Consider the following 20,768-nt stretch of genomic DNA (forward strand, 5'->3'; position numbering starts at 1 on the left):
ACTCTGTGACAATACTAATGTAAAGTATACAGGAAAGTTCTGTGGTGTACTTTCTGTGGGTCAGAATAAAACATGTCAATTGATATAAATCAATCTCCTTTTGCATTCCTTTCTTTCTTTCTTTTCTTTTGGCCTTTAAAAAAAAAAAAATCACCAGGCCTGGAAGCCCCATTTCCAGCACTTCTGATAATTTTCCTGAAACTGACATTCAGACTACAGAATTATTGAAGTAAAAATCATCCTGAGGAGTTAGACATTGTTTTGCATCCACTAAATTGACAGTCTATAAACATTTAGTGAATTCATCCCTATTCTATTCTACTAATTACTTTTGAAAGTTATGGTTTATTAATTATAGCTGTGGTTCATCTCACTTCAAATTTCATTCACAATGTGGCCCACACACAGTCTGTTGATTTTTCAAGTGCTTATAGATACTAAACTGCAAGGCAGAGTTTTTGAGGAGGTTAAGGGAATAGAACTTGCTAGTATTAATGTACTTCGGTCCACTGCAGAGTAATTTTAACTTCAGTGAAGTTGAAGCACTTTGAAAATCTGAAGGAAAAAAAAGACACCATTTAAATGTATGAATATAAAGGACTACAGATTTTTGTATTGTTGCAGCCTTTTTCTTTCCTAAAGTATGTGTGAAATTGTGAATTCTACAGGCACGTAGGGCTGAATGCTATGGAGATTGGGAAACACTTTAAAGCCTCTATTCTTTCCTGCTGAACAGCTAGACTGCTCAAATGTCAATCCGTACTTTGCCTCTCCAGGGCCGCTCTAAGACTCCATGTGGGAGGCGAACTGATTTATTCTGATTTTTTAAAATATATGAAAGGGGTTTTTTTGTTTTTTAACGCAGTAGAGAAGGAAGAAGGGTGGTCAGCCTGGAGCTTGGCCTCCTAGTTCACACCGATGGGCAGAGGCGAGAGCGACCCGGAGCTCTCAATGAAACGGTGATGCTATTTATAAGGCGCTGGGAGATCGCAATGTCCTGCCCATCCGGTAGGAGCCGGCTCAAAGGGAATTGTCTTCAGAGACTTTCTCAAACTTGGCCCAGCTCTGGGCACATGGCTCACCCCCTAGGACCGCCTCCTCACCCCTCGCCGGCTGCCAACCCAGGACACTCCCCCGCGCCCTCCGAGGGCAGCCTACCTGTCCGCCGCACAGCCGCGGGTCGCGTCCGGAGCGGGCAGCAGCGCCCGCGCGTGCAGCCAGGGGGCCGGCGCCAGGTCGCGGGCGTCGCCCCTCCCCTGGGCAGCGCCGCACACCTGGGCGGCGGGCGGCGAGTCCCGGGCAGCCGCCCGCCCCGCGGCGCTCTGCCCATCTTGCAGGGAAGTGGTCATTGTCGCCGGCCGGGGGGCTCGGGCGTCATGGGAGACCCGGCGCGGGGGGAGAGGGAGGGCGGGCGGCGGGCGGCGAGGAGCCGGGTGGGCAGCCCAGCGCGCTGCAGGTGCGGTGGCCCGGCCGCCTGCGCTCTGGCCCCGGGCGGCTCAGACGCTCGGCCGAGCGGCAGGCGAGGCGGCGGGGGAGGGGAGGGGGCGGAGGAGGAGGGTGGGGAGAGGGGCGGGGCGGCGGGCGGGGGCCGCGGCGCGGGGCGGGCGGGGAGGGCGCGGGGCGGGCCCGCGGGCGGCCGGGGGCGCTGGGGGGCGCTGGCGGGGGGCCGCGCCGCCCGCGCCGGGGCCTGGCTGCCGGCTCCCGCGGCTCGGGCCGCCGGCTCCCCAGGTGGGCGCCGGAGCGCGCGGCTGAGCCCGAGGTCGGGGCGGGTCCGCGTCGCGGGAGGCGGCATCCGTGTGATCGGGCGCTCCCTCGGGGCGCGCCCGGCCGGGCGCAGGCGGGGCAGGGGTCTGGGCAGCCCTGACCCCCGAGACCTCCTCATTTTTCGAGCGCTGCTAGCGGAGGGCTGTCGCTGGGCCGCCATGACAGGCCCACCGTGCCGGGAGCGCGGGGGACCAGCTTTGCCCCAGTCTTTCCCCCACGTGCCTCTTCTTGCTCTCACTCCGCAGCTGAGGACACCGGCGAGGGAGAAGGGGTGGACGGGGAACAGGCGGTACAGTCGGTGCCGAAAACTGCTGAGATGTTTGAGGATTCTGAGTAAGGTATGAGTAAACCTGACGTCTGAGGAATTAGGGAAAGTATTCATTTTCTTCTGATAAGAGCAGCTCTCATCCGATGAGTCCCCACACTGCCTAGTCCCGTTCCACCTCACAACGGCCTCATAAATTAGATGTTTACCCCGTTTTACAGATAAGGGAATTGAGGCTCAAAATCATGGAGTACCTGGTACAAGACGGGGCTAATGAAGTAGCGCAGTGAAGCTTCCAACCCAAAAGATTCCATGCCCCAAATCCAGACTGTTTGACGTGGTAATTACATTATGCTCACCTGAGATGCAGTCGCCCTACTCTGAATTCTGGGTGGTAAATCTGTTTCTGCTCTTCCAATAAATGCACCATCCCAGTGCACTGTTCGGGATTTCCAAATGTTTTATACACTCTTTGTTCTTTGACCAAATTAGGTAACATCTGTCCCTGGCTTCTGTTAACCAGGTTTTCTTAACCTTCACAACCTCTGCCCAGGGAAAGGCAAACACTGCCTTCTAAAGAAACTGGCAAACCCCCTGCTCCATATCTGTGTGTCCCCCCTCACCCCAACACACACACACACACACACACACCATGGCACCAACCACTGCCGACACCCAGGGTTTGCTAATCCCCAGCCTGTGAGAAATCTGTAGTACTTCACAGAGGCACAAAATTTTGAGTCAAAGAGCTTACAGAATCCAAGGTTTGCTCATGTCAAAATTAAAACCCAATAAATAGCAGTATTGACCTGGGTTACACATCGAGTGGTCTCCAGGACACTTTATGCAATGCATTGGCTAAGCCCAGACCAAATGGTAGTTCCCCTGAGGGATGAAATAAGTAATACTGATCATGATGATAGCTAACATATTGGTGCTGTGTGCCAGGCAAAGCCCTCATTCACATCCTATTCCCTGAAGGATGGTCTGGATTCTATGTGGATTTCAAGGGAGTTTAATGTAAAAACATACAGATGTTGAAATCTTTCCAGCAAAAAAAAAAAAAAAAGGCATGTATTTGCAGATAACTTGAGCTGAAGACATAAAGAAATATATTTTCTTCATCATCATCATCAACCATTCCTATTTTCATCCAAAAGTCCTGTAGGCAGCCATCGCTCCTTTCTGAAAATGATATAGTTTGAACATTCTAACAGGAGAGTGAATCAGTGGCTGAGGTTTGTCCCCTCCCTACTCAACAACTCTCTCTTTGTCTTTCTGTCTCATACAGAGAAAGAGGGAGCAGGCTGTCTTTTCTTGCCAGAGAAAAGAGTAGGTGGAAACTGTATCTTTGGAATCACTGGAAACTCTATTTCCCAGTGATGTATACTGCTCCACTTACCAGCATAAATTTTTAACCTCAGGAAAGAATATTCATTGGTTGGAATGAGATCTCAATTGTGTCTCCCCTCTCTGGGCATTTTCTCATTTAGTGGAAATCCAGGGAGTATCCATTTGCAGGCTTTATACTCCTTCTCTAACCCCCATGAGTAAAACTTGTTATACCTGTAGTAATGGGGGGCAAAAAGGAAAAGAACAAATCTCTGAGGAATGAGAATTTAAATAGTTCTGTCTTGTAGATTGACGTTAAATATTGAATTTACTCCCAGACACCTTAAGGATCTATATCAAGAATGATACAGTTCCCTCATTCACATTTTTGAAGCAAGCCAACAAAAGAACTAGCTTTTGTATCCAAGAGATTTAAAAAAAAAAGATTCTGAATAAAGAACTATGCAATATAAAAGGTGCAGAATACTATGAGACCTAGTACAGCCTAAGAGAATACAGGGGCATTTTTCTGTGAAAAGGGAAGTTCAAAAGAGATTTTCCTCCCCATAACTAATGAAGATATCTGAAACAGTAAAGCAGATACCTTGTCACCACAGAGCCAGTCCTCCCCTAGCGGCTGTTCATTTTTGACTCCAGCCTGTAAAATGCCTAAGGAAGCAGTTTGTCTCCTGGCCCCTCCCCCACAGTAAGCCTTTTCTGCCCCTTGGTCTCTCTCCAGGGATCCTAGCCTTCCTACCCGTAAGGAAAATGTGACCTCTTTGCTTTGTTCTCTCCCTTTCTCAACCAATCAAATTGCTTAACCCTTTATATTGGGAAAGATAGCCCATGTACAGAAAAGAAGGTCACAAACAGAACTGTTTGATGGTTTATCATGGGCCAAACACTGATGCCAGATGATGAAATGCATTATTGTCAGTCATCCCAAAGCACCGCCCTCCAATCCAGATTTTCCGAGTAATCATAGTAAACTCATAGTTTAACCATAAATATCCATCTCTACTCACAATAGAGTAGGAAACTCATAGTTTAACCATAAATATCCATCTCTACTCACAATAGAGTAGGTTGTCTGGTTTGGACCTTTATGTAAATGGAATCATGCCGTCGGACCCTTTTGCGCTTGGCTTGGTGGTTCCCTTTACCCATTGTTTACTATGTGCTTCCATGCTTTCATTTATTTTGTTTATTCTTCCATGCTTTTACAAGTTTCTCTAGTTTTTCCAACTCTTCAATTGTATGTAAATACCACAATTTATGTAGTCATTCTACTACTGATGAGCATCTGGGTTATTTCCAGCTTTGGATTGTTTTGGTACTGTTGCAGTGAGCATTTTCCACGCTCTTCTTGGTGTGCATGCATTTCGGCAGAGTATGTATACAGAACTGGCATTGTGAGGTCATGCTGTGTCTGTGCTCATCTCCTGTAGAAACTGCCAGTTTCTCAAATTAACTGTACCAATTTTCCCCACTCCAGCAATGCATGTTTCCCCAGTTCTTCACATCCTTGACCTTTGGAATATTATTATAATTTGTACAATAGACATTCTGGTGTATGTACAGAAATACCTCATGGTGGAATTTGACTTTTCTTGATGACTGATGAGGTTGAGCACTTGTTCACGTGATTATTTGCCATTTGGACATTCTCTTTTGCTAAGTACCAGTTCTCCTGCCCGTTTTATGATGAGTTGTTTGTCTTTTTCTTATTCTAGTTATATTCTAGTTATGGGCTCTTTTTTAAATGTCTTATAAATTTATTCTCCCATTCTGTCTTATATCTTAGACCTCATTGATATTTTTTGAGAAACTGTTCTTAATAGTTACAGGGCTACTCAAGTATTCTTAATCTAATATTCTTATTTCTTCTAGTATCAATTTTGACAAGTAGCATTTTATAAGAATTTTTCTCTTTCATCTAAATTTTTAAATGTTTTGCATGTTCAGTTGCTCAGTCACGTCCAACTCTTTGTGACCCCATTCTCCAGGGTCCTCTGTTCATGGGATTTTCCAGGTAAGAATACTGGAGTTGGCTGCCATTTGCTCCTCCAGGGGATTTTCCTGACCCAAGGGTCAAACCCACGTCTCCTGCTTCTCCTTCATTGCAGGTGAATTCTTTATTGCTTGAGCCATCAGGGAAATGTTTTAGCAGAAAATTATTCATATTTTCTTCTTAACTTTTTAATATCTAAAGGATGTATTGTATTGGCCTATTCCTTAGTCCTAACATTAGCTTTTTGTGCCTTCTCTCTTTTCTTTTTGATGATATTCACCAGAATTTATTAATTTTAAACCTTTTCAGAGATGACTTTATTGTCTGTGTTCTGTCTTGTTTATTTCTATTCTAATCTTTTCTTTTTTCCCCCTTCTACTTTCTTTTGGTTTATTTGCCACCCTTTGTTTCCCCTAAATTTTTTATGTGGATGCTTATAGCTCATTGATATTTAGCTTTTCATATTTTCTGATATTCACATTTAAAGACATATGTTTCCTCTCAAGTATGACCATAGCTGTATCTCTCAAGTTTCAATGAGCTGTATTTTGATTATTATTCATTTCAATGTATTTTCCATTGTGATAGAGTTTTTTCTAGCTGTCTTTTTCTTTTGTTCTTTTTTCTTAAATATAATTTAATTTCTTTGTTGTCACGGACAATACTCTATGTGATTTCAGTCCTTTGAAAGTTGCTTTTTTTTGTAATATTATGTGTGTGATTGAAAAAAAGTTATTTTCATTTCATTGTGTCAACCATGTTGTTTAAATTCTCTGTATTCATAGTGATTTTGTATTTGTTTATTCTACTGCAAGGAGATCCAATCAGTCCATTCTAAAGGAGATCAACCCTGGGTGTTCATTGGAAGGACTGATGCTAAAGCTGAAACGCCAATACTTTGGCCATCTCATGCGACGAGTTGACTCACTGGAAAAGACTCTGATGCTGGGAGGGATTGGGGGTGGGAGAAGATGGGGACGACAGAGAATGAGATGGCTGGATGGCATCACCGACTTGATGGACATGAGTTTGAGTGAACTCCGGGAGTTGGTGATGGACAGGGAGGCCTGGCATGCTGTGATTCATGGGGTCGCAAAGAGTCAGACACGACTGAGCGACTGAACTGAAATGAACTGAACCATATTCTGAGAGATGTTATATTAAAATCTCCCACCATGATTGTAGATTTTTTTAAACTTTATTTTGCTTTATATGTTTTAAGGCTAAATTTTTAGAAGTTAGTTTTAGTATATTTTACAAATTTAGAATTAGTAGGTCTTTTTGGTAAATTGAAACATTGAACATTTTGAGCTGTTCTCCTTATTAACTTTTCTGCCTTAAAGTTTTCCTTTGATATTCATACAGTTTGGTTGATGTTTTGTGGTACATCTGTTTTCCATACTTTGTGTCAGCATTTTTTATCTCCATGTTTTATGTGTCTTTTATGACATATGATTAGAAAGTGAAGAGGAACTCAAAAGCCTCTTGATGAAAGTGAAAGAGGAGAGTGAAAAGTTTGGCTTGAAGCTCAACATTCAGAAAACAAAGATCATGGCATCTGGTCCCATCACTTCATGGGAAATAGATGGAAAAACAGTGGAGACAGTGTCAGACTTTGTTTTTTTGGGCTCCAAAATCACTGCAGATGCTGATTGCAGCCATGAAATTAAAAGACGCTTGCTCCTTGGAAGGAAAGTTATGACCAACCTTGATAGTATATTAAAAAGCAGAGACATTACTTTGCCAACCAAGGTCCGTCTAGTCAAGGCAATGGTTTTTCCCGTGGTCATGTATGGATGTGAGAGTTGGACTGTGAAGAAGGCTGATCACCGAAGAATCGGTGCTTTTGAACTGTGGTGTTGGAGAAGACTCTTGAGAGTCCCTTATACTGCAAGGAGATCCAACCAGTCCATTCTAAAGGAGATCAATCCTGGATGTTCATTGGAGGGACTGATGCTAAAGCTGAAGCTGCAATACTTTGGCCACCTCATGCGATGAGTTGACTCACTGGAAAAGACTCTGATGCTGGGAAAGGTTGGGGGCGGGAGGAGAAGGGGACGACGGAGAATGAGATGACTGGATGGCATCACCGACTCTGTGGACATGAGTTTGAGTGTACTCCGGGAGTTGGTGATGGACAGGGAGGCCTGGCGTGCTGTGATTCATGGAGTCGCGGAGAGTCGGACACGACTGAGCGACTGAACTGAACTATGACATATGATTAGGTCTCTTAGCTATTTTTTTAATCCAAGTAGATGATTATTGCTTTTAATTGAAGAATATTTTGTGTTAAAATGTCTATCCTAATAAGTGCTGTCTTCTTATCTAACCATTTCTGTTTCTTTTCCCCTTCTTTCTTATCTTCTCTTGGATTATTTTATATTACTTCATGTTTTTCCTTCTGCTTATCCATTTGTCGTACCTGATTGATTCATTTTCCATCTTTCCCCACCCTGCCCTGGGTCCCAAGGAAGGTCACATTTATGGATGACATCAAAGAGCTTCCTTGCTTTCTGACTTCTGGTTGGTTTTGTTCAATGGAAGAAACCAGTAAGAAATTGAACAGTGGGAAGAATTTGAAATTGGGATGTTTTTTCCCTTTTTCTTCTGTCAAGTGGCATGGTTCCTCTCTTACAGTGCAATCCACTGCATGTATAAGTGTTACCTGACCTCTTTATGTAATCCTATGGGAATTTCAGGCTCAGAAAACTGCACAAATGCTGATACTTTGGCTACTGCTATTGCTGTGAGTGACAAACTGTCCTTTGTCTCTGACCCAGGAGTTTTGTGTCTTCTGCCAGCATCCTTGAAACTATAGCAGGGTAATTTGTCAGCTTGCAAGCTGAGTGAAAACTCAGATAGATCTTGACACACTGGAGTTCTGCGCTAGCACACAATGGAGTTCTCCACTAGCTCCTTTTGTTATATTTTGTTTTGTCTTGTTTAAACTTGGTCACATCTTTATAAGGAGCTCCTTTATTAAACTCTCTTCAAATTACCCAGCTTGAATGTGCCATCTGTTTTCTGCTTTATTAACTTGAGAATAATGCACATTTTTAGTATTCTTCTAGTGATTGTATCAGAGATTACAGCATAAATAAATACTAATTTAATTTTAACCATCTTTCCAAACAATGCAAGGATATCAAACACTTTTATATGAAATGTCCAGAATAAACAAACCTATAGAGATAGACAGTAGATTAGTGGTTACACAGGACCGCTTGGGTTGGGGTAAAATGGAAAATAATTGCTAATGGGTGTGAGATTCTTCAGGGTGCGAAAAAATGTTCTAGAATTAATTGTAATGTTGGTTGTACAAATCTGTGCATATATTAATAGCTATTGAACTGTACATTTTAAGTGTGTGGTGTGTGACTTGTATCTCAACATAGTTGGACACTCCCTCGTGGTCTAGTGGCAAGGATTCAGCAGTCCCAACATAGTTGTTATATATGGTCTTTTATGACTGGCTTCATTCACTTAGCATAAATTTTCAGGGTTCATACATGTTGTAGCATTTATATATACAGTTTATCCATTCATCACTTGATTGCTATTTGGATTTTTTTCTACTTTTTGGCTATTGCACATAGTGCCACAGTGAACATTTGCCTGCAAGTTTTTGTGTGGACGTATGTTTTCAATTCTCTTTGAAATTGCAAAGCTATTTGGTAACTCTGTGTTCAATCATTTAAGGAACTGCCAGAATATTTTCCAAAGTGTCTACACCAACAGTATACAAAGGTTCCAGTTTCTCCTCATTTTGACTGACACTTGTTATTTTCTGTCTTTTGAGTATAGCCATTCCAGTGGATGCCATATGGTATCTCATTATGGTTTTGATTTGCACTTCCCAAATGGCTAACAGTGTTGAACATCTTTTCATGCACCAACTGACCATTTATATTTCTTCTTTGGAGATGTGTCTATTTGGATCCCCTCCCCATTTTTCACTTGGTTCATTTGTCTTTTTTTTTTTTTTTCAGTTGGTTCATTTGTCCCACTGTGGGTTTTCTTTTCACTTCTGATGATTTTTTAAATCATAATGTTTTAAGCTTAGATAAAGTCCAATTTTTTTGACACATGCTATTGGTATCATATCTAAGAAAGCTGATGTCACAAATATATACTCCTATATTTTCTTCTATCAGTTTTAGAGTTTTAGCTCTTAATGTTTAAGTCCATAACACATTTTTATATATCATGTGAAAAGAGAGTCCAACTTCATTTTTTTACATGTATATATTCAATTGTCCCAACATTATTTATTGAAAAGACTTTTGTTTCCATTGCATTATTTTGGCATCATTGTGAAAAATCAGTTGACCACTAATATGAGGATTTACTTCTTGACTTCCAATTCTGTTCCATTGAACTCTGTTTCTTATGCCTGTTATACTGTTTTTATTATTGTAAATTTTTAGTTAGCTTTGAAATTGGGAATTGTGAGTCCTCCAGCTTTGTCCTTTCTTTAAAGTTTGTTTAAGCTATTCTGTATCCCCTTAATTTCCTCTTGAATTTTAAGATCAGTTTGTCAGTTTCTGCAAAGGAGCCAACTGAGATTTTGATAGGGATTTCACTTAAGCTTCGATTCAGTTAAGAGGAGAATATTGTCCTTTTAAAAATATTAAGTCTTCCAATCTATGAACATGGCATATCTTTCCCTTTATTTAGGTCTTCTTTAGTTTCTTTCATCAATGTTTTGTGGTTTTCAGATTATAAATGTGGTATTGCTGCTGCTGCTGCTGCTGCTAAGTTGCTAGAGTCGTGTCCGACTCTGTGCGACCCCATAGACGGCAGCCCACCAGGCTCTGCCATCCCTGGGATTCTCCAGGCAAGAACACTGGAGTGGGTTGCCATTTCCTTCTCCAGTGTGTGAAAGTTAAAGTGAAGTCGCTCAGTCTTGTCCAACTAGCAGCGACCCCACAGACTGTAGCCCAATGAGGCTCCTCTGTCCATGAGATTTTCTAGGCAACATTACTGGAGTGGCTTGCCACTGCCTTCTCCAAAATGTTGTACTACTTTTTAAAAATTTATTATAAGTACTTTATCTTTTTTGATGCTAATGCAAGTGGAATTATTTTCTTAAATTCATTTTTGGATTATTCATTTTTAGTTTATATAAATTAAGTTGATTTTTTGTATATTGATTCTGTGTCCTGCAACCTTGCTGAATTGACTTATTAGTTCTAATAGATTTGAGGATGCATTTTTACCCCCTCAGGATTTTTCATATGCAAGATCAGGTCATTTGCAAATAGAGACAATTTTAGTTCTTCATTTCTAATCTGGATACCTTTTATTTTATTTTGCCTTCTTTATTCTTTTTCTTTTTGTCTAATTGCCCTGACTAGAGCCTATAGTACAGTTTTGAATAGAAGTGGTGAGAACAGATATTGTTGTCTGGATTCTAATCATAGGGGGAACAATTCAATCTTTCAGCCTTAAGTATGCTGTTAGCTATGTGTTTTCATAGATGACTTTTATCAAGTTAAAAAAGTAAACTTCTGTTTCTAGTTTTAAATGTTTTACTGTGAAGAAGTATAGGATTTTGTTAAATGATCTTTTCTGCTCAGTTTCCTATTTGAAGGATTTTTTGCTGCGTAGAGAATTCCTACTTGGCCCTACTTTCTTTGAACACTTTGAATATATTCTTCCATTGCTCTGACTTAATTGTTTATATTGAGAAATCAACTCAGTCTAATTGTCATTTATTTTGAAAGTAATTTGAACCCTATTTACCACCCCCTCTTATTCTTAAGGTTTGACTTTCCTTTAATATTCTGCAATTTTATTGTGTTGCACCTAGGTGAGAATTTCTTTTTATTCTTCGTGCAGTTTGTAAGTGCTCTTGAATCTGCTACATAATGTTTTTTGTCATCTTAGAAATGTTTCTAGCCATTATCTCTTCAAATAGTGCTCCTTCCCCTTTCTGTCCTTTCTTAGATTCTAATTATGTGTATCTTAGACCTTATCACTGTGCCCTCCTTGCCTTTTGACATTTCTCATGTATTACCAAATTTTTATTTTTTCATACTTTCTGCTAGATATTTTTTTCCTGACATATCTTTTTTCAGCTGAGTCCAAGATATTAATAAATCCATTCATTCATACATAAATTCATGTGAAAGTATCCTATTTTTAGTATCTAAATACCTGTTAAAATTCAGTCTTCTTGCTTATCTCCTTGAAAGTAATAGGTGTTATTTAAATGTGTCTGATAATGCCAGTCTTTGAACCCCTCATGTGTCTATTTGCTATTGTTATTATATTTGATTCCCATCTTTTTGTCTCTCTAAACTCTTGGTTATTTATTTTTGTTTACCTGACATTGATTTGCAAAATAACGTTTAGAAATAAGTGGAGGCCTAGGATGACACTAGCTTCCTTCCCAAAGGGTTGTAATTGCTTCTCCCTCCTTCTGGAAGCACTAGCACTCTGGAATTATCTCATCTGGTGATGACTCAAAGCTGAGCTCCAGGTCCTTGAAAGATTTACCACTTCTGATTTGCCATTACTGCTAGAGTACATCCTTTTGGTGACCCATCCCAAATCAAGGGGTGTTCCCAGGATTCCTTTTTCTACTTTAATAGTGCTCTATTGTCATAACCCTCACAAGACTATAAAAAAAAAAATTGCTCAGCCTTTCAGCCATCCTCTTGAACTGACGAATGAAATTTCATCATCAAATCTTAACCTATGCTACATCTTATTCCTTTAAACAGGACTATTGTAGACCACCCTCACCCTTCACCCCCACTTGTAGCCAGCTGTGCTAACAAAGCAGGTAATAATTGTGGGAAAAGCTTAAGCATCTTCTCTGTGATCTAGGAGACATACATTTATTCCATGACTTTTAGAAAATAAAGTCTACCCCTGAATAATAGAAAGTATAGGAGAATAATAGTGACAATTTAAGTTCTTCTAAGATCGAAGGGTGGTGCCATGACCAGCCAGTGGAGAAACCTATTTTCCAGGAGCACTTCTGTTGGAGATCCCGTTATCTTCTGTTATGTGGCCCTCTCCCATGAGTGTGCTGTGCTTAGTGGCTCAGTTGTGTCCAACTCTTTGCAACCCCATGGACTGTAACCCTCCAGGCTCTTCTGTCCATAGGGATTCTCCAGGCAAGAATATTGGAGTGAATTGCTTTGCTCTCCTCCAGGGAATCTTCTCAACCCTGGAATCGAACCCAGGTCTCCTGCATTGCAGGCAAATTCTTTACCATCTGAGCCACCGGGGAAGTCCAAGAATACTGGAGTGGGCAGCCTGTCCCTTCTCCAGGGGATCTTCCTGACCCAGGAATCCAACTTCGGTCTCTTGCATTGCTTTCTTTACCAGCTGAGCTATGGGGGAAGCCCCTGCCATGAATAACCATTTTAAATAATCTTTGTTCCTTATTAAAAATGAAATTTCCAGGAGCCATAGTTGACTTGCCAAACTACCTGCACTTCTTGTGAATTTATTCATTTATCTCCTACCGCTGCCTTCAGATGCAACAACAACCTGATTCACGTAAAAATTCTGAAGTGCTTGTAAGTTCCTATAATGCCCCAATTAAGTCCCATTACTAAAAATGTCTCAGCACATTTGTAATATCCCTGCTTCTGTTGCTATTGCTTTTCAGGAAGAAAAATGGGGCTGCAGAAATATCAGTCTGATACTTTCATGAACTACATTCTATATGATGTCATTTTTTAAGTGAAAAAGAAAACCACTGCAATATTCCAGGGAGCATACTTTCTTCTCCAGTCCTAGAACCATGACGTTTAGTGAGTACGTACCAGTGCACCTGTGTGAGCCTGCCTTCATTAGCTTGAAAATATGCATGCTCTCAAACTCCTGAACTCCAGATGGCTCACAGAGATTCTGCCACCAACTTTTTCTATGAAAGTTTTATAAAACATTTTATATTTCAAGTTTTATTACTTTCAGTGGTTTGGTATGGTTCCCTTCTTGTTAATTTTTTAATAACTATTTTAATTGGAGGATAATTACTTTACAATATTGTGATGGTTCTTGCCATACATCAACATGAATCAGCCCTGGGCCCTTCTTGTTAGTTTTTTTAAAAATATAAACAAATTAGTGTGTGTGAGCTCAGTCATGTCCAACTCTTTGTGACCCCATGGACTGTAGCCCATCGGGCTCCTCTGTTCATGAAACTCTCCAGGCAAGAATACTGGAATGGGTTGCCATGCCCTTCTCCACGGGAGCTTCCCAACCCAGGGATTGAACCCAGATCTCCTGCATTGCAGGCAAATTCTTTACCATCTGAGCCACTTATAAGCACATTGGGTATGTCCTATTTAAATAACAATACCAGAAAAGCCAAAGACTAGCCTTTGAATCAAGATTGCTGGGAGAAATATCAATAACCTCAGATATGCAGATGACACCACCCTTATGGCAGAAAGTGAAGAGGACCTCAAAAGCCTCTTGATGAAAGTGAAAGAGGAGAGTGAAAAGGTTGGCTTGAAGCTCAACATTCAGAAAACAAAGATCATGGCATCTGGTCCCATCACTTCATGGGAAATAGATGGGAAAACAGTGGAAACAGTGTCAGACTTGATTTTTTGGGGCTCCAAAATCACTGCAGATGCTGATTGCAGCCATGAAATTAAAAGACGCTTACTCCTTGGAAGGAAAGTTATGACCAACCTAGATAGCATATTAAAAAGCAGAGACAGATCCATCTGAAGACTAGCGGGGGGGCACTCTTTCTGCCCCCTTCTGATGTCTATGTCAGAAGCTTTCTCTATCTCCTTTATCCTTTAATAAAACTTTATTACACAAAAGCTGTGAGCGATCAAGCCTCGTTTCTGGCCCCGGATTGAATTCTCCTCTGGAGGCCAAGATCCTGGTGTCTTTGTGTCATTCCGCAACAACCTTTCATCTTGGGGGCTCATCCGGGATCCTTCAGGACAAGATGGGCTTAATAACCTATGTGAGCCTACTTCTGCTGACTCCAAAAATCCTGAGTCTTCCATTTGATCCTCAAGACAATGCGTTCCTGTCCTGGGCTCACTCCTATGCTGCATTCCACAATTGGTCTAACTGCTGGGTCTGCGGAGCACTCCCCTCTTCATCAGTGGAAGGCTTCCCATGGTGGACATCTCCACTTCAAGGAAAAGACTTTCTGCAAGTCTGCAAATACCTTCGACAACAATCATATGTGATGCCTATTCTTCATCTGATGACATCTAACAATCATAAAATGGACTGGTACAACACTTTGTACTTTAACTATGGACATAACGTGACTTTTAAATTTAACTTGGTTTAGTGACTGTTTTGCCTTGCATCTGTAACTGTGTAACTGGATTTGTTTCTAGTCGCAATGTTAAGGTCCGGAGTCGCCTGTCCCTCAAAGGAACAGAGGACACTCACGATAATGCCAGACACACAGTGAGGTTTATTTCCAGCTAGCTGGGGTCCAAGTGTCTGCCCAACACAGCAGGTTTCAACAAGGACCCCGAGCACTCAGAGCCAAGGGGTTATATAGCATTTTCAAAACATGATATTTCCAGATTACCTAACTCACAGGAATTTTCCACACACACACACACACACACACACACACAGAGCTGTGCATATCTCTATCCTGGTGTCTTAACGAGATAAGCTTATCAGACCTGTTTACCTAATTTTCAGTGTTGGAACCGCCCACATTCTTGGTACTTAAGATTAACTTGTCTTCCAGGTTTTATCTAGTTCTTCTTCCCTCAAGTCATGTACTCAGTAAAAATGGTTTTTCCGGCCTCTAAGATGGCCATTCTTATGCTAACCCATTCTTACATTCCCCCTTTTCTGTTGTTCAAACGGAGGAATCTTCCTCCGTGGGTAGAGTTTGATCCAGGGATCATTATACATCCTTACTCAAAAACAATTTTAGGAATCTTTACTTAAAAACAACCTTATCTTAAAATGGAGTGACTTTGGTTTTACGAGCAGCAAGCAGCAAGCAAAGTATAGAAGCAAAGATGCATTGCAGGAGCATTAGGTTCTACATTGGGTCACAGCGTCTGGTCTGGAATCACACCCATGATGTCATTTTTCAGGATATCTGGGAAGTGGTTGTTTCCCTGGATGTCTGAACCATGGCTGCTCTATTTTGACTTTTAATTGTAAAAAAAAAAAATTTTTTAATGGCCAAAGCAGATGTCACCATTGATGACGTCAGTGTTTTTCTGGGTATGAGAAGATGCAGGAATTGGAACTCATAAAACCTTTTTCTGAGAAGATCTATCTGAAGGCCTGTTCTGCCAGTTTTTTCAGAGCACAGAGTGCCTCATTCCTGATTTTCACCCTGAACTTCTTTCAGGGGGTGTTGAAGGTCAGCAGCTTGCAATGGTCATGACGTAATCTTTGTAGAGGCAGCTGGCAAGGACCAACTTCCAGTCAGCAGGGTCCCTTCATAGCCACATATCTGACCATGTGACACCATTTCATGGCCATTGTGTCCCGCGGTGCTGGGAAGGCTCATTCCCAGGTCTAGGGAAGAGATGGGCCACTCAGTGTGCTAAAATTGGACCAGGCCTTGCAAGTAGCAAAAGTCTCTGGACCACTGTCTTACTAGCCTCCTGGTCCAGGAAAATATTCCCTCTTGTTGCTTTTTCTCATACCCAGAGTCACATTATTACAATTATTGATCTCATAACTGCATATCAGCATTATACCACAGGCTCAGTGAAACAAGTGACATAGAAAATAATATAGCCATAGCTAGCAGTTATTAGTAAAATAAGAATTATAAGTCAAGAACTTTTATTAGATAAAGCCTGGTATACCCCAAGTCACCTGACTTCATTTGTTAAATGACTGTAGCCTGGTGTTAATCTCCTGGTTGTACATTATGGAGCATCTGACCTTTATCTGAAGATTGGTTACTGAGATAGGCCTTAGAAACTAACCTAGAGTGTCCTTTTTAATAATTTAATTAAATTTTTTTAGCAGTATCACATAACAAGGAACTGTCTCAGCAGTGAGTCTTAGTAAACACTAGACCTTAATTAACAAAACTAGAAACTTAATTTAAAAATTTACAAAACTTAATATTCCGTGATTTTTCATTATGGAGGCATTAACCCTGTAGCCAGGATGGCTTTAACCCATCAAATAAAAAATGAGGTTTGTCAGGGAGCTGGGAAAAGCCAAGCAGCCATCTTGGATTTCCCATAGCCCTGACTCTGATTCTGACACTGTGCACTCCACAGTGTTGTAAGGGGCCAAAAGGCCTGCAGAGTGGATATGGACAAAGCTCAGAGAAGTGTTCTTTGTTAAAGCTGCTTTGACTAATTTTCCATTTTATTGGGCTTCCCTTGTGACTCAGACAGTAAAGAATCTGCCTGCAATGCAGGAGACCCTGGTTTGATCCTTGGGTTAGGAAGATCCCCTGGAGATGGATACCCACTCTAGTATTCTTGCCTGGAGAATCCCATGGACAGAGGAGCCTGGCAGTTTACTGTCTACCCAGCCAATATGTCTTGGGGAATCTCTCTTTTAATGGACACTTGAATATCAAAGGAATAGAGGGAGGTTAGGGATAAGATTTAAACCTTCCTGCTGGTGCCAGCCTCATAATACTTAAGTCTCATGCCACCTAAAGCCTATGTCAGTGTCCTCTTCCATTCACCAAAGATGTCCCTCATAAACAGTTTAGCTGATGTGTAGATAAAGATGGATCATTTATTCCTTTCTTCAATACTGATGCAAAGCATATTATTTATTGGGTATGGTATTCTAATAGAAAGCCAAAGCAGGCCTTGTATCAGCCTTCAAGAAATTTAGATAATATATTGTGGTGGTTTAGTTGCTAAGTGGTGTCCAAGTTTTTGCAACCCCATAGCCCGCAAGGTTCCTTTGTCCATGAGATTTTCCAGGCAAGAATACTGGAGTGAGTTGCCATTTCCTTCTCCAGGGGATCTTCTTGACCCAGGGATCAAACACCCATCTCCTGCATTGGCAGGTAGATTCTTTGCTGCTGAGCCACCGGTGAAGCCCAGGTAATATATTACAAGACACGTAATTTTATAGGACTACCATAATGATTTTCTTTTGGCTTAAATCTCATCTTTGATTCTGAGCTGCTGTTTTGCCTAACATCAGATACTCGGTTGAGTTCATCATTTTGTAATTGAGTGATTTCTCTTTGCCTTGTGAGGATTCATAAGTTCTGCTCAGAATTTGGTTGAGAGTTCTATCCACTTCTCTCAACATAGCCTCCAGCCTCGCCATAAGATAATCCTTAATTGCAGAGATCTGTGGCAAGCATTTCCATCCCTAACTTTAAGATCCATAAGAATATTCGTGAAACTCTTGTGCAGATTCTTTAGAAAATGAGGACGATAGGAGAGGTGTATCATTCTGTAGCTCCTCTTGGATTTGAGGTATCATCTCTTGTGGGTTTGTTGTTGTTTCTCTTGTTTTGGCTGCTGTGGGACGGGATCTTAGTTCCCTGATCAGGGACCCAAGCCTTGCTCCCATGCAGTGGATGTGCAGAGTCCTAACCACTAGAGCACCAGGGAATTCCTTCTAGGGGCCATCTCCTAATACACACCTGTATTAAGAAAGGAAGTCTCTCCTCCCGTTTTAGAGATTGGCCCACCTGGCTGTGAGAACCCAATTTTGTCAAACAGCTGAATCTTTTCCCTTCTCATTCTGATTCCATACAGCTACCTGGTTAGATCACGATGAGGGGTCAGTTTGTTTGACAGTTAAGACTTTCAGCATAAACAAGAAATTGTTTATTCTGGTTTTATACATCTGTGTTAAGGGTGCTGTTACCAAGTATAATGTGCATTAACCTAATCAATTCCCCAGGTCATTTATGAGTCTTTAAAGGACGTACTCTGGGCTGAGGTGAATTCAGATTGTTGGCTCCATGAAAGCAGGGACTGTGTTTGTCTTGCTACTAACCCTGTAATTTAAAGTGCCTGGTCCTCCATTGGTGTTTGATATATGTTAATGAATAAAAATTTTACCTTCTTAGGTTTATTGAGAAGCTTCTAGCTACTGAATTGGACTCTATCCTGGTGACATCAATTATACCACACAAGATTTCTTTTGAACTTCTTGGTAAGTTGTATTATTCTCATTTTATATATTTAAAAACCAAGACTTAGTTAAATGACTTCCCTATTGTCACAAAACTGATAGAATGACTTTGGAACCTAGATGTAAAGAAGTCCAAAGCCCATACCCTTTTCTTGGCATCACAGTGGCTTTAGGAATAAATCAATAGGAGATCTCAGCTAGCTAGAGTTATCAGGTAAGGCATCTTGGAAAAGGCTTAATTTGAACTAGGTTTTCATGACATCAGCAACATGGTATCAGCCAAGGTGAACTGATAAGATACTGCATGTTACATTGAGGAAATGTTAGGTAATAAAATTCAGATTCAGCGTATAAGAAATAAGTTATGGGATGATAGACAATGAATCAAGAAAAGTGTGACAGATAATTAAATTCTTGAATAGCAGACTGAGGAATTTGGACATTCTTTGTAAATATTCTTAGACTTCCCTGGTAGCTCTGTTGGTAAAGAATCTGCCTACAATGCAGGAGACCTGGGTTTGATTCCTGGTCAGGAAGATCCCCTAGAGAAGGGAATAGCAACCCACTCCAGTATTCCTGCCTGGAGAATCCCATGGACAGAGGAGCCTGATGGGCTACAGTCCATGGGTTCACAAAGAGTCGGACACAACTAAGCAACTAACACAACACTATAATTTTCTTGCCTGGGAAATCTCATGGACAGAGGAGCCTGGCAGGCTACAGTCCATGGAGTCACAAAGAGTTGGATACAATTGAGTACAACAAAAAGACTAAAAAAGATAGCAGTAAATGTTTATTGGGCTTCGCTAGTGGCTCAGGCAGTAAAGAACCTGCCTGAAATGCAGGAGCTGCTTGCCAATGCAGGGGACCCAGGTTTGATCCCTGGTTGGGAAGATCCCTGGAGAAGGAATGGCAGCCTACTCTAGTATTCTTGCCTGGAGAATCCCGTGCATAGAGGAGCCTGGTGGGCTCTACAGCCCATGGGCTCGCAAAGAGTTGGACAAAACTGAGCGGCCAACTAAATAAATTGGAAGCAAATGAAGATTTTTAAAGACGATGTGAAACATGATTAAAGCCATGCTTTAGAATGATGATTCAACTTGACATGTTCCTCAGTTGGAAGCAAGGAGACTAGTTAAGACGTTACTGAAAGTTAGTGCAAGTAATGATAGGAAAGGTGGAACAGTTAAGGGAAGAAGCATATAATTCAATGAGCTCTGAGCCTCAAAACAACATAGACAGGAGAATGAAGGACTAACAGAAAAGAGGAATTAGTTTATCCAAATGTAGACCAGCGCTTCCCAGGTGGCTCAGTGGTAAAGAATCTGCCTGCCAATGCAGGAGACGGGGGTTCGATGCCTGACCCGGGAAGATCCCCTGGAGAAGGAAATGGCAACCCACTCCAGTATTCTTGCCTGGAAAATCCCATGGACCGAGGAGCCTGGCGGCTACAGTCCATGGGGTCGCAAAGAGTTGGATGTGACTGATCACAGAGCAAAGAAGACCAGCAGGAGGTTGGAATGTGAGACTATAGCTTGAGAAATTTCTGCTAGACTCATCTATTTGGGATTCTTCTGTAGGAAGGCAACATTGAAATCATAGGGTAAGTGAGATTATCAGAGGCAAGAGTCTGAAGAGCAGAAAGTAAAGACTTGAACAAATCTCAGGCAGGAACATTTAGGGGACAGAAGGAGGAAGAAGAAGCCTCAAAGTAGACACAGAAGGCGCGGTCAAAGAGGTAGGTAGTTATTACTTCCCTCAGGGGGTTATTTCTGCTAGTTTCAAGACTGAGAACTACTGTCTTAGTTTAATGATAGAAAATGATGGAAATAGCTAGGAGGAAGTAAGTTGGTAAATATGGATTAGGCCAAGGCAAATTTGATGAGCTGAATAGAATTTTTTTTTGGCAGCCATTTACTTTTAAAACTTTTTTTTTTTTACTTCAAAACTGGCTTATTTTCCCAAGCATTCCCCACCCTATTTTGAACAAAAGTAATCCACAGTAATGCATAAAGGATTCCTGGTAAATTCTTAAAACATTCAGGAATATGACTTGAAGCTGAATTTTAGACTTGATTCAAATATGAATTGAATTACTAGAGACTGATGTTATAAATTGACTTTGAATTGAAACTAGTCTATTAATTGAATGACTTTATCTTAGCTATTAATGTACTCTTTTCTTTTTCTATATTTTGTCTCTGAAATACTAATCCCTCTTTGCCCTCTGGTTTCCAGTCTTTGGTAAGTTAGATAATGTCATTTTACTTTTTAAAAATTCCAATTTGACCTAAGTAACATTTGTTTCTCTGACCTTTAATAATGTCACAGAAATGCTAT

At 41.2% G+C, this 20,768-nt stretch overlaps 1 protein-coding gene across 1 annotated transcript in view; it reads right to left on the minus strand.

Annotated features, from left to right (window-relative positions):
- GRB14 (growth factor receptor bound protein 14) overlaps positions 1–1,478 on the minus strand; it is a 127,263-nt gene extending 125,785 nt beyond the window's left edge. Inside the window, exon 1 of the mRNA XM_055397921.2 lies at positions 1,159–1,478. Within this exon, the coding sequence (XP_055253896.2) occupies positions 1,159–1,349 (191 nt within the window). The 5' untranslated portion in view covers positions 1,350–1,478. The remainder of the gene's footprint in view (positions 1–1,158) is intronic.
- Between the last annotated feature and the right edge of the window lie 19,290 nt (positions 1,479–20,768).

This window comes from Moschus berezovskii, chromosome 2, assembly GCF_049115385.1.
Source record: "Moschus berezovskii isolate FMDL1 chromosome 2, NW_MosBer_1.0, whole genome shotgun sequence".
Taxonomy (NCBI): domain Eukaryota; kingdom Metazoa; phylum Chordata; class Mammalia; order Artiodactyla; family Moschidae; genus Moschus; species Moschus berezovskii.